At 46.8% G+C, this 14,899-nt stretch overlaps 2 protein-coding genes across 2 annotated transcripts; one reads left to right on the top strand and one right to left on the bottom strand.

Annotated features, from left to right (window-relative positions):
* Positions 1-3,701: 3,701 nt before the first annotated feature.
* On the top strand, positions 3,702-8,109 carry dph5 (diphthamide biosynthesis 5). The gene is made up of 7 exons (XM_068592960.1): positions 3,702-5,041; positions 5,700-5,824; positions 6,490-6,598; positions 7,110-7,230; positions 7,522-7,561; positions 7,648-7,751; positions 7,825-8,109. The coding sequence occupies exons 1-7, from the start codon at positions 4,907-4,909 to the stop codon at positions 8,040-8,042; spliced, it is 852 nt and encodes a 283-aa protein (XP_068449061.1). The 5' UTR covers positions 3,702-4,906; the 3' UTR covers positions 8,043-8,109.
* Positions 8,110-8,124: 15 nt separating this feature from the next.
* On the bottom strand, positions 8,125-13,195 carry slc30a7 (solute carrier family 30 member 7). Its single transcript, XM_068592959.1, has 11 exons — positions 13,050-13,195; positions 12,724-12,825; positions 12,386-12,499; positions 11,811-11,898; positions 11,482-11,611; positions 11,111-11,350; positions 10,973-11,020; positions 9,727-9,862; positions 8,916-9,006; positions 8,670-8,819; positions 8,125-8,514 (listed from the first exon to the last, which is right to left on the bottom strand). Exons 1-11 carry the CDS (start codon positions 13,127-13,129, stop codon positions 8,467-8,469), a joined length of 1,227 nt encoding a protein of 408 aa, XP_068449060.1. The 5' UTR covers positions 13,130-13,195; the 3' UTR covers positions 8,125-8,466.
* Positions 13,196-14,899: the final 1,704 nt, after the last annotated feature.

Genomic DNA, 14,899 nt, shown 5'->3' with positions numbered 1-14,899 from the left:
GCTGCAGTGGCAGTAGAGTCCAGCAGGAGGCGCTGCAGTGGCAGTCGAGTCCAGCAGAAGGCGCTGCAGTGGCAGTAGAGTCCAGCAGGAGGCGCTGCAGTGGCAGTCGAGTCCAGTAGGAGGCGCTGCAGTGGCAGTAGAGTCCAGTAGAAGGCGCTGCAGTTGCAGTAGAGTCCAGCAGGAGGCGCTGCAGTTGCAGTAGAGTCCAGCAGAAGGCGCTGCAGTGGCAGTAGAGTCCAGTAGGAGGCGCTGCAGTTGCAGTAGAGTCCAGCAGGAGGCGCTGCGTCCTCAGTCTTAGTCCTTCATGGCAGTGGAGAGGAGGACCTGGTCCTGCAGACAGTCAACACCGTTAGGAATGAAAAGCTTAATGTGACAATAAATACTTAGTTTATCAATATAAATATAAAATACTCATTATATATAATAATATAAATGATAAAAAATTATATAAATAATGAACATAAATAATAAATATGAACATTAGATATAAATAATGAATATAAATAATATATATAAATGACACCAATGAACAGCTCGTTGACTGAAGTCACTTTAAATGTAATAAAAGTTATTAAAAGTAGTTTTTACAGGAAACGTGTGTAGATTAAATGTTCTGTCTTTAGAGGACAAACATTGATCAGTAAACTGAGCTCTGATCAGCTGATCAGGACACAAACAAGCAAACAAGCAAACAAACAATTTAAATATTTAACAATTTTTAATATTTTTCTTTTAGAGAATTAAACCAAAGACTTGGAGTTCATTTTAAATCTGCACATGAACATTAAGCCATTCATTATTCATTATTCATTAGTTTCATTGCTGTTAAACATTTTTTAGAAATTCGATGATTCCGTTTTTTCGTCAACACAAAGAGCTAAAAGACTTCGTGTCTTTATTCTTCTTCTATGATTATGATTCTTATAAATATATTTATATGTAAATATATATGTAAATATATATATATTTATATAATATATTTAAATGTAAATATATATATATATATATATATATATATATTTACATATAAATATATACATATATACATATATATACATGTGTATATATATATATATATATATATATATATATATATACACATGTATATATATATATACATGTATATATATATATATATATATATATATATACATGTATATATATATATATGTATATATATATATATATGTATATATATATATACATGTATATATATATATATATATGTATATATATATATATATGTATATATATATATATATATATATATATATATATATATATATATATATATAGAGAGAGAGAGAGAGAGAGAGAGAGAGAGAGAGAGAGAGAGAGAGAGAGAGAGAGAGAGAGAGATTCATAAACTATATATAAATGTAAATAGATTGATAAACTATATAAATATAGAATATCTCTCTTCAGGGTCCGTCGTACGGAAGCCTGAGCGGCTCTGCGGATCAAAACTTTCATTTAATTTCAATCAAACAATAAAAAAAACTTTGAACGAAGAACAGAAAACGTGTTTTAAAGAGCATGAAGATGATGAAGAGGATGAAGAAGAAGATGAAGAAGAGTTTTTACCTTTAGAGTCGCGAGGAAGAGTCCGACCGACCGACAGCGGAGCCTCGGTGGGGAGGGGGGCGGGGCCGGGGGGAGGGGGGGGGGTGGTCCTCCTCCTCTTCCTCTCCCCCCCTCCTCTTCCTCCTCTTTGTGTTTCTGCTCTTCATTCTTCGTGAGCAGATCAATAATGTTCATATAGATGAATAATCCCTTAAAGAAACAGTCACTTTATTACGTGTTTTATTATTTTACAGATTAATAATCCTGTACAGTTTCTCTCTGATCAATAATCATTCATGACTTTCTTCCAAACAAATAACAGACTCTTTTATTTTCTATAAATATAAAGATGATATAAAAACCGGAATAAATATGCAAATGTTCATTAGAGCTCAAAAAGAGTACAAATAATAAAAACTAATAACTAGTAAATATTTAAAGAAATAGAAACAAACATGAGATCAAATAATAACAACTTCATTATAAGAATTCATTTTAATAATATTAGTCAATGTAATATCTTTTTTTTTCTTTCTTTTTTTTAAAATCTTTTTTTCCAGTAGAACTCTGGTTCGTTCCCAGTAGAGCTCTGGTTCGTTCCCAGTATAATCCCAGTAGTATTCTGAGAAAATGAAGTCTTACTGGTTGTTGCTCATATGACCAGTCTGCTGCTCAGAGTCTGAAAGTGGAGCTGAGATGAGGAGGGGAGGAGGGGGGGGGCAAAGGGAAGGGGGGGGGGGGGGCACACAAAAGAGTTGCATAGCTGAGCATCACCATGACGACGACTGGAGGGAACCAGAGGAACCGAGCAGCAGAACTCAGTTAGACTCGTTGGGACTCGTTGGGACTCGGTGGGACTCGGTGGGACTCGGTTGGACTCGGTGGGACTCGGTTGGACTCGGTGGGACTCGGTGGGACTCGGTTGGACTCGGTGGGACTCGGTTGGACTCGGTGGGACTCGGTTGGACTCGGTGGGACTCGGTGGGACTCGGTTGGACTCGGTGGGACTCGGTTGGACTCGGTGGGACTCGGTGGGACTCGGTGGGACTCGGTGGGACTCGGTTGGACTCGGTGGGACTCGGTGGGACTCGGTGGGACTCGGTGGGACTCGGTTACTCGGTAAAGGCGCTCTCTGTTGGTCTCGATCAGATTAACCTGCAGACAGACAACACGTTGATCCTGTTTCTGTCTCGCGAGTCATGTGACCTTCATGTGACCTTGTTGGGTCATGTGACCTCACACACCTGAACTCACCTGGATTTCATTTAGTTCTGCTCCTGTGTGTTCACAGACAACATGAAGTCTGGAGTCATGTGACGAGTTCACTGAGAGCAGCTCACTGCTGAGCAGGTCACATGACTCAGTGAAGGTGGAGGTCACATGACTCAGTGAAGGTGCAGGTCACATGACTCAGTGAAGGTGGAGGTCACATGACTCAGTGAAGGTGGAGGTCACATGACTCAGTGAAGGTGGAGGTCACATGACTCAGTGAAGGTGCAGGTCACATGACCCAGTGAAGGTGGAGGTCACATGACTCAGTGAAGGTGGAGGTCACATGACTCAGTGAAGGTGGAGGTCACATGACTCAGTGAAGGTGGAGGTCACATGACTCAGTGAAGGTGCAGGTCACATGACTCAGTGAAGGTGGAGGTCACATGACTCAGTGAAGGTGCAGGTCACATGACTCAGTGAAGGTGGAGGTCACATGACTCAGTGAAGGTGGAGGTCACATGACCCAGTGAAGGTGGAGGTCACATGACTCAGTGAAGGTGCAGGTCACATGACTCAGTGAAGGTGGAGGTCACATGACTCAGTGAAGGTGCAGGTCACATGACCCAGTGAAGGTGGAGGTCACATGACTCAGTGAAGGTGGAGGTCACATGACTCAGTGAAGGTGCAGGTCACATGACCCAGTGAAGGTGCAGGTCACATGACCCAGTGAAGGTGGAGGTCACATGACCCAGTGAAGGTGCAGGTCACATGACCCAGTGAAGGTGGAGGTCACATGACTCAGTGAAGGTGCAGGTCACATGACTCAGTGAAGGTGGAGGTCACATGACTCAGTGAAGGTGCAGGTCACATGACCCAGTGAAGGTGCAGGTCACATGACTCAGTGAAGGTGGAGGTCACATGACTCAGTGAAGGTGGAGGTCACATGACTCAGTGAAGGTGCAGGTCACATGACTCAGTGAAGGTGGAGGTCACATGACCCAGTGAAGGTGGAGGTCACATGACCCAGTGAAGGTGCAGGTCACATGATTCAGTGAAGGTGCAGGTCACATGACCCAGTGAAGGTGGAGGTCACATGACTCACAGGTTGATGAGGGGGACCCGGCACCAGGTTCTGGTTCCTCTGCAGTGTGTTCTGGCTCAGAGCAGACGGGCCTGGAGGAGGAGGAGGAAGAGGAGGAGGAAGGGGAGGAGGAGGAGGAGGAGGAGCAGCAGCTCACAGAGATTCTCTGGGTGAGCGGAGCCGAACAAGCCGGAGCCCCAACAAAGGACCCCCCTCCTCCAGGACCCCATTATGTAACCCACCAATCCCAGTCATGAACTGGTTCCCAGTTCAGGGAGTGAAGGGGACTGGGGCTTGTTTACCACAACGAGGGGCGACCGAGGGAGAAACAGACTGTGAAGAGAGAGAGAGCCTTTCATTCACTGCTTTCACACGCCGTCACCATGGAAACAACCAGAGGAATCCAACCAATCGGCCTCCAGGGAGCCGGTTGGGGTCCAGACCGCCACCAGGACTCTGTGGGCCCGGTTCCCACGAGCCTCACCACCAAAACCACTGATATTCATTTAAAAAACCAAGACCTGAACCCCCTTTATGTTTCATGTTTTCATAAAGAGTTTGTCTCTTCAGTTCCTCACCTCCTCACATATTTCAACCCATTGTCTGATCCTGAACTTATTCAATTCAATTCAGTTTATTTTGTAGAACCAAAAATCACAAACACAAGATTCTGCTCGGAGCTTTACGGTCAGTCCACATGACATCCTGTCCCAGGACCTCACGTCGGATCAGGAACAACTCCCCAAATAAAGATAGTAAAACCCTTTCTTAGATGAGCATTATTGTTAATTCAATAATAATAATAATAATAATAATAATGTGCATGCCGAATGAACGACAGCTTCCCAAAGCACCAAAGGATATGAAGCACGAGTCATTCGGACGCGCGCAGAGCCGGCCACGCGCACGGCCTCCAGGAATGCAGCGATTGGTGAACGGAGTTTGGTAACGCGGCCGTAAAGTAGCTGCAGCTGTCGTGGACGTAAACAGTTGTACGTCTGCCGTGTTCCAGCGTGAGCGGCGAGACAACACGCGAGGACACAGAGCAGCATGCTGTACCTGGTGGGGCTGGGGCTCGGGGACGCGGAGGACATCACGGTGAAGGGCCTGCGGGCCGTGCGGCGCTGCTGCAGGGTCTACCTGGAGGCCTACACCTCCATCCTCACCGTGGGAAAGGAGGCGCTGGTGAGTCGGGGACCAGGACTTAGAGAGGCGGGACTAAGACCGGGGACCAGGACCAGGACCAGGGAGCAGGACCAGGGAGTAAGACGAGGGAGCAGGACCAGGGACCAAGACCAGGGACCAAGACCAGGGACCAAGACCAGGATTATTATTATATTACCCTTAACTTAATGTTAGCATAATCCTTTATTTCATATTACCATAACCCTGTATTATTACCGTGTTAGCTACGTTAGCAGCGTATTTGCTACATCAGCAGCCTGTTAGCTCTCCAAGAGGCGTGTAAGCTATATTAGCAGTGTGTTAGCTACATTAGCAGTATGTTAGCTACATTAGCAGTATGTTAGCTACATTAACAGTGTGTTAGCTACATTAGCAGTATGTTAGCTACGTTAGCAGCGTGTTAACTCTCTAAGCAGTGTTAGCTATGTTAGCAGCTTGTTAGCTCTCTAAGCAATGTGTTAGCCACGTTAGCAGCGTATTAAATCTTTAAGCAGCGTGTTAGCACTCTAAGCAGTGTGTTAGCTACGTTAGCAGCGTGTTAGCTCTTTAAGCAGTGTGTTAGCTACGTTAGCAGCGTGTTAGCTCTCTAAGCAGTGTGCTAGCTATGTTAGCAGTGTGTTAGGTCTCTAAGCAGCGTGCTAACTGTTGCTGCCCTCAGGAGGAGTATTATGGGAAGGAGCTGATCCTGGCCGACAGAGAGCTGGTGGAACAGGGAGCTGATGAGATCCTGAAGGACGCTGATGTCACCGATGTGGCATTCCTGGTGGTGGGCGACCCTTTCGGGTGAGTCACGTTGTCCACGTATCGGCGGTTAGCGCAAACGCTGCAGCTGCAGCTGGTATTGATCCTCAGAGGTCTGCTGTGACCACAGACCTTCTCTCACAGCGGCTCGGCCTTCTTTTCTCAACATTTCTCCCCAAAACCACCAGATTTCTCTCCGAGTTAATAACAGAGTGCAGAGCGTCTGCTGCTCGTGGTTTGAGACCCTGAGAGAATGTTTGTTTTACAGTTTGCATGAAAAGAGAAGTTCTGTCCTGCTGAAGGCTGAAAGGTCTTTCTTAAATCTGGATTAACCCTCTCTGACCTCAGCATCTGTATGTTAGTCTGCCATTTGCCAAGTCACAGTGTGACCCAATCACAGTGTGACCCAGTATGACCCAGTTACAGTGTGTCCCGGTCACAGTGTGTCCCGGTCACAGTGCGTCCCGGTCACAGTGCGTCCCGGTCACAGTGCGTCCCGGTCACAGTGCGACCCGGTCACAGTGCGACCCGGTCACAGTGTGTCACAGCGCGACCCGGTCACAGTGCGACCCGGTCACAGTGCGACCCGGTCACAGTGTGTCACAGCGCGACCCGGTCACAGTGCGACCCGGTCACAGCGCGACCCGGTCACAGTGTGATCCAGTGCCTCCCGGTCACAGTCCAAGATGTCTTCTGTCGTCCTGCAGAGCGACCACACACAGCGACCTGGTGCTTAGAGCAGTGCATGCTGGGATACCGTACAGAGTCATCCACAACGCCTCCATCATGAACGCAGTGGGCTGCTGTGGGCTGCAGGTACAGAAATGTTACAGTTTATAATGTACACTTCATTCATCAGTGCCACTAACATAACAACCTGGTTCATATATTACTTTATTAACATAGAGTATGAATGTCTTGTGTTCCTTTATGTTATGGTTTATATGCAGATTATAATCTGATCATAAAAATATGCAGACAACAGTTTATAAAACAGCTGAAACTGCACTACAACAAAAGAGAATATCAACACAAACGTTTCATGACTTAACAGCATTTTGGAAGCCCTGAAGCTGCTTTCCTTTAGGAAAGGAGGGTCCAGTGTTTCCTATGCTAGAGGAGATAAATTAGGCCCTGCAGCCCATCTGCTGTTGAGATTAAAGTGATCATCAATAACTGAGCTGTCAGAGCAGCCAATCAGAGAGCAGGACCCAGCTGTCCACGCTCACTGATTAGCATAAACGCTAACAGTCACCACTGGGAGGTCGTTAATATGCTAATGAGGGGTGGGTATGCTAATGAGTTGTGTGTGTGTGCGCGTGTGTAGCTGTATAACTTCGGGGAGACGGTGTCGTTGGTGTTCTGGACGGAGTCGTGGAGGCCAGAGAGCTTCTACGACAAGATCTGTAAAAACAAAACAGCGGGACTACACACACTCTGTCTGCTGGGTGAGACACACACACACACACACTCTGTCTGCTGGGTGAGACACACACACACACACACTCTGTCTGCTGGGTGAGACACACACACACACACTCTGTCTGCTGGGTGAGACACACACACACTCTGTCTGCTGGGTGAGACACAGACAAACACACTCTGTCTGCCGGGTGAGACACACACACTCTGTCACGTTAAGGTGGCCCTTCAGGACTCTGTTCTAAAGAATACTTTATAAAGTAAATCTTGATTCTACATAAATAAATATTAAAGTTGTATTTTTGTGTTTTCCGTAGATATTAAAGTGAAAGAGCAGAGCATCGAGAACATGATGAGGTCAGAAGCTGCTGTACGCCTGATGTCATGGCGTCATGATGATGTCACGATGATGCCATGATGATGTCACCTGTTGGGCGTTTCAGGGGGAAGAAGGTCTTCGAGCCGCCGCGCTTCATGACGGTGAACCAGGCGGCAGAGCAGCTGATCATGATCATCAGGAGGAGGCGGGGGGAGGGGGAGGAGCTGGGTGAGTGACGGCTCGTCAGCTCTCCTCCGATTGAAAGCTGTTAGCGTGCTAACGGGATTAGCGTCCCCTGCAGGTGTGACGGAGGACACCATTTGTGTGGGCGTGGCCCGGCTCGGCGCGGACGACCAGGCGATCCGCACGGCCACGCTGAGCCAGCTGGCGTCATGTGACCTGGGCGGGCCGCTCCATTCGCTGCTCGTCACCGGCCGGCTCCACCCCCTGGAGCTGGAGCTGCTGCGCACGCACGCAGAGCCGAGCGCGCTGCCGCGCCTCCAGCTGGAGCAGCTGTGATGTCATCGTAATGTGTGTGATGTCATCGTAACGTGTGTGTGTGTGATGTCATCAATAAAGATGGAGCTCAACCAGAAACAGATTTTATTACAGTTGAAAAAGACAAAGCTGCTCACTGGTCACATGGTTTGGTCACATGGCACGTGCAGAGTCAGAGTGACATCAGAGTCTGGTCCCGGGGGGGAGAAGGGGGGTCCGATTCATGATGAAGGCACTTACCCAGAATGATTCGCTTCAGTCTATAAAGGGGAGGCGGGGGTCGTCACGGACGATAAGTTTACCCCAAAAGAGGGGGGAGGGGAGATCCGGTCCTCACTGCCGCCCCCCCCCCTCTGGTCTCAGGGTCTTGCAGTGACCTTTGGGGGTCAGAGGTCACAGCAGACTGAATCCGATTGGTCCCAGCGCTTCAGAGGAGGAGGAGCTTCTACATGGCGGCCGTGTCGATCTGAACGTAGAGCTGCCGGACTCCAGCCTGGAGGGAGGGGACTGTTAGTACTGGTACTACTAGTACTACCACTGGTATTACAGGTACAACCACGAGTACTACTGGTGGTGCTACTACAGTTATTAGTCTCTTCGTTCACAAACATCAGTTTATATAGTCATTCGTGCGGTGCGTTCAGGTACCTGCGTGAAGACGTGGTGGGTCTGGCTGAGGATCCAGCGGCGGTCGGCGTCGGGGGCGACCAGCAGCTTCAAGGTGCCGATGTAAACGTCCGTGCACAGAGTCCAGAAGTGAGGATCCTGCAGGTTGTAAACTCCCTGCAGCTGCTGCACCTGAAGGCAACAAACCAGCAATAAGATTCGTACTGTATGACATCACTCCGGTGTCATGCAGCCAACAATGCCCGTGGGGGCGGGGCCTGTGCTCACCCTTTGGTAGCACTCCGGCAGGGCGCGGTCCAGTGAAGGAGGCGTTCGCTGCATCAGGATCCCGATGGACTCTCTGAGCAGCGGCACCACGCTGAAGGAAGGACCAGAGGCATTATTATCATATTTATATTGAAAATGCATCAAATAAAGAAACTTTAGCCAAATTTCTAACTTTACCGAACCATGACATAAAAATAGTACTAGTCAAAACTACTACCGGTACTATTTTAATAGAAGTACTACTATTTTTGACCGACTGCTACTTTAAGCTCGGAGGCTTTCTTCCAGCTGCCGTGATTCCTGCGGTCAGTGAAGGCCTCTCGGCTGCCTGCTTAACTCAAACCACATCAGCACCGCCGGGGCTTCTGGGAAATCTGGCCGCTGCTTGACATCCAGAGGACAGAACCGTCCTGCTCCTCAGTACGTTCTGTAGCTGGAACCTGATGACGCAGCACTGCAGCGGAGAACCTTTACAAAGCTTCCCTCGGTGGTGTGTTCAAGGAAGCTGCGTCTTCTTAAAACTGCTTCAAAGGTTTTAATGTCATGAACAAAGTCACTTCATTCATGTTCTCAAGGTTCTATGTTTGGTATCTAGTGGTTCTAGGTGTTCTCAGGGTTCTGGTGGTCACTGAAGACGTTCTATGAGGCTAAAGGAGGACTAGTGTCCTAGTGAGGACGCTTAGTCGTCTCCTCCTGATCGGATTCAGAGGGGCGTTCACTGACCCGTTGTAACAATCAAACAGCTGAGCGCTGCTGGGGGAGGAGGAGAAGAAAGAAGAGGAGGAGGAGAAGAAGAAAGAGGAGGAGTCACCTGACGCCGATGAGCAGGGAGATGAGCATGGAGCAGATGGGGTCAGCGATCATGAGCTCGTATCTCTGCATCAGCAGAGCGGAGATGATGACGCCCACACTGCCCAGCGTGTCAGCAATGATGTGCAGCAGCACGCCTACACACACACACACACACACACACACACACACACACACACACACACACACACACACACACACACACACACACACACACACACACACACACACACACACACACACACACACAAGCTTCATGACAGTGTGTGTGCTGGCTCCATCTAGTGGTCACTGCTGCTCGTCCTTCATATTGGTGATCACTAAACGTTATTAAACATCTAAATCACAACGTTATTTAATCATTAAAAGTTATAGCTTTTGTATAATATAATTATGTATTATGATGTCCTCGTGTTCCTCTGCTCCTTTATGGCTTCTTCCTGGTTAACATGTTTTATCCAATCACATGTCTCCTCTCTTCCTCTGTGGAAGAGCAGCCTGTTAGAAGACAGGAAGAGCCTTCTGGAGACCGAGACGTGTGATTGGTCACAGGGCCATGTGACCATAAACATGCGCTGTGATTGGTCAGTGAAGCTAGCGTCTCACCTAGAAGCTAGAACCTCAGGACTTACTGATGACCTCTTTCCCTCAGAGGTCATGTGACCTGGTGAGTGAAATGATTGTGTTAGTGTTTTATACATTTACAGTATTTAATCCTAAACTAGCCACAGCACTGTTGTTGCTGCTGCACCTGGGGCTGCTGGTGCTGCTGCACTTGGGGCTGCTGGTGCTGCTGGTGCTGCTGCACCTGGGGCTCTTCTTGGCGCGGGGAGAGGTCGCGCGGGGCATCTGTGCTGCAATGTCATGTCCGCACTGTGCCGGGTCAGTGTTGTGGTTTTGTTGGATGGATTCTGGACAACATGCAGGGTGTGCTCGTGGTGGAGCCGCGTGGCGGAGTGGACGGTCTGACTGCGCCGTGTGTTGAGTGTGTCGCTCTGTGACAGTAACTTGTTCCTCCAGTCTGCCGTGATGTGGACTATATGCACTCACTGAAGGCCGAGCTCTCAAACCACAGCCGCCACTGAGATACACATTTCTGGTCCATCATAAACTCAATATTCTTATTTGTGTGTACATATAATATGCGTTACATATTTGTTAACGTTCTAAACAGAACCTAAAGTGGAGGATATTAAAAGGAGTCCGTGTTGTTAGCGTGTTCTGGTGGTGAAGACGTGAGAGCTCACCCTGCAGGATCTGTTTGCTGGCTCCTTTCCCCGGAGTGCGCAGCTCGTCTGCAAGAAAACACTTTGACTTTTAAACACTCGAGTCAACGAAGACAAAGAACGTTCTCTTCTACCGACGACGTCATGCTGCAGACTTACCGTGACAGTGTGGTTCCACATGTCCTCCATGACTGTGTCCCTCATGTCCTCCATGACTGTGTCCCTCATGTCCTCCATGACTGTGTCCCTCATGTCCTCCATGACTGTGTCCCTCATGTCCTCCATGACTGTGTCCCTCATGTCCTCCATGACTGTGTCCGTGTCCTCCATGTTTGTTTTGGTGGTCGTGTCCTCCGTGGCTATGACTCACACTGCCGTTAAACAGAGAGTGACTGTGACCTGAGAAACAGATGGGTTAGAGATGAGGTTCTACTCAAGAGCAGTGAGGTTCTACTCAAGAGCAGTGCGGTTCTACTCAAGAGCAGTGCGGTTCTACAGAGCGGGGTTCTACTGCGTGACGTTCTCCATACCTTCCTCTCCGTGCGAGTGTCCGTGTCCTCCGTGCTGGAACACAAAGATCCCGACCAGGTTGACCAGCAGACCGGCGATGGAGACGGGAAGCAGCCGGTCGTGGTGGACGTCAGGAGGCTCCAGGGCTCTCTGGGGGCGGAGTGTGTGAAGGTGAGTGTGTGAGAGCGTGAGTGAGTGAAGGTCAGTGAGTGAGTGAGTGAGTGAAGGTAAGTGTGTGAGAGCGTGAGTGTGTGAAGGTGAGTGAGTGAGTGAGTGAAGGTAAGTGTGTGAGAGCGTGAGTGTGTGAATGTAAGTGCGAGTGAGTGAGTGAGTGAGTGTGTTTGAGTACCTCAACTCCTTCGGAAAAGATGAAGAAGGCTGTAAAGATGAGGAAGAGGCCGTTTACGAAGCCGGCCAGAACTTCTGCTCTGACATACCTGAAAAACACAGACTAGTCAGACCTGACTAACAGAGCAGAGATCCTCATCAGACCTGACTAACAGAGCAGAGATCACCATCAGACCTGACTAACAGAGCAGAGATCACCATCAGACCTGACTAACAGAGCAGAGATCCTCATCAGACCTGACTAACAGAGCAGAGATCACCATCAGACCTGACTAACAGAGCAGAGATCACCATCAGACCTGACTAACAGAGCAGAGATCCTCATCAGACCTGACTAACAGAGCAGAGATCACCATCAGACCTGACTAACAGAGCAGAGATCCTCATCAGACCTGACTAACAGAGCAGAGATCCTCATCAGACCTGACTAACAGAGCAGAGATCACCATCAGACCTGACTAACAGAGCAGAGATCACCATCAGACCTGACTAACAGAGCAGAGATCCTCATCAGACCTGACTAACAGAGCAGAGATCACCATCAGACCTGACTAACAGAGCAGAGCGTGATCTCACCCGTAGGAGAAGCTGTCATTGGACCTCCACCTGGAGATGACGGAGGCTGCTAGTCCCGCCAGCAGAGCCGTGCAGTCAAAGAACATGTGGAAGGAGTCTGAGATGAGACCGAGACTGGAGAGAAACATCACACTGTGAGCAGACAACATGCCTGCATATATCCCATGATGCAACACCATATAACAGAGCGTTTGTGTTAAGCGATTGTTTGTCTATGTACACACACACACACACACACACACACACACACACACTTCCTCTCTCTCCCTCTCTCTCTCTAAGACCGACGTGGCACATCCCGAGCTGAGCGAACCCCTTAGCGAACATAGTTCGCTCACCTGTTGCTCCATATTCCGTAGGAAAGCTCAACGAAGGCGAAGGAGAGGTTGAGGCAGAGGAAGAAGAACAAGTTCCGGGACGTTTTATCCGCGAGGATCGCCCTGAAACACAAACGAGCTCCATCAGACCCGGGCCAACACGGGTTAGTCCCGGGTTAGTCCCGGGTTAACCCGGGTTATAGTCTCACCCACAGACAGAAACAGCTGATCGGGAACACGTGATAATATTCAGAACTGTGTGTCAGCAGAGACACGTCTGCTGCTGTTAGCATGGAGCTAGCCGCTGCCCGCTAGCCCCGCTAGCTAGCTGCGCACAGGTGAGTTACCTGAACCAGCCCGAGAGCTTCAGCAGCAGGTTGAACTTGGCGGGTTTGTACTCGTCGTCTTTAACTGATAAAGGTAACATGTTGTGAGCGGGACACACACACACACACACACACTCACACTGACACACACTCACTGAGACGTAGCGACGGGATGCTAACTGACAACTTCCGCTCTCTTCGGGTTTCACAATAAAAGCGTTTCAAAGCGAATTTAATTAATACTACAAGTACAATTATTACTCCTGCTACTACTACAACAAATAATACTACAACTACTACTTCGACTACTACTACACGTACTAGCTACTACAACAAATACTGCTACTACGAGTACTACTTTTACTACATAAAGTACTACTTCTACTGCAACAGTACAAATACTGCAACTACAATTACTACTACTACAACAAGTTGTACTTAAGTTGCACAAGTTATACTACTACTAGTACTACTACTACATGTACTACTTTATTAATCTTCTTGATGTGTCTGATTGAACTTTAGTCTGATCAATAAACTTGACTGGTTTTCAAAATAAGAGTCCTGACTGCGCAGTATCGTGGCCAGCAGGGGGCGTCACCGTCTCATGTTCATCCAATCAGTCCTGCTCCACAATCAATCAATCAATACCTGATATCACACAGTGTGAGACGTCACAGTGACTGTTTGTGACGTCATATTTTAGTTAGTTATTATTTAAACGTTTTCTACTGAAGACACAAATCTACCCACAATGCATTGTGGTTTATTTCCATTATATTTCTATATTCAGCATCTCTTTGAATGTCTATAATAGACAATAATATCATGTCAACTCACCATGGTTACCACGCGCATCCTGTCGTGTGTGTGTGTGTGTGTGTGTGTGTGTGGGTGTGGGTGTGGGTGTGTGTGTGTGTTTTCTCTGAAACGTTTACCATGTCTTTATAAATAAAGTTGTGTAGTTGTAATGAGGATAAAGATGAAGATGATCTCTGCTGATGGAGGAAAACAGAGCAACAGGAAATAGCAGCAGATTAAAATGAGGATACTCAGCAGAACCTGCGTCTCTCTCACACAACAGGGGTCAGAAGTCCCGGAGGCCACAGGACCCTGAACGCATCACAGCCTTGTGTCAACACATTGAGCTGAAGTCCTCCAGATGAACACTGAGTCAGCACGAAGATAACGAAGACCCGACGACCTCTCACTCCTCTCACAGAAACAAAAACCACTCAAGAGAAACGAAACAAGTTCATATCAACATGAGTTATGATTTTACATCTTTAGATCAGCCTTATAACACAGATATGAAAGTATCTGAACAAGATATATATATATATATATGTATATATATATATATATATGAATATGTATATATAAATATATGAATATGTATATATATATATATATATATGAATATTTATATATAAATATATGAATATGTATATATATATATATATATGAATATGTATATATATATATGAATATGTGTATATATATGTATATATATATATGTATATATATATGTGTATATATATATATATGTGTGTATATATATATGTGTATATATATATATATATACGTATATATATATATATATATAAATATATATATATATATATATATATATGTATGTGTATATACACATACATACGTACATATATATATATATATATATACATACATACATACATACATACATACATATATATAGATATATAGATATATATATACTGGAAATAGATGTAGAACATTTTGTTCACACACTGATGAGACCATGAAATGTGATTAAAGGGTTAAAGCTCCTGAAAGGATGGAATGGACCTCATTCACACTGAAGCCTTGCTGTTTCCATGACGACGAGCTGA

Source organism: Clinocottus analis, unplaced genomic scaffold (genome assembly GCF_023055335.1).
Source record: "Clinocottus analis isolate CAN_PGR_092001 unplaced genomic scaffold, fCliAna1.0.p SCAF_28, whole genome shotgun sequence".
Classification (NCBI taxonomy): domain Eukaryota; kingdom Metazoa; phylum Chordata; class Actinopteri; order Perciformes; family Cottidae; genus Clinocottus; species Clinocottus analis.
This window is presented reverse-complemented; position numbering and strand designations above follow the sequence as displayed.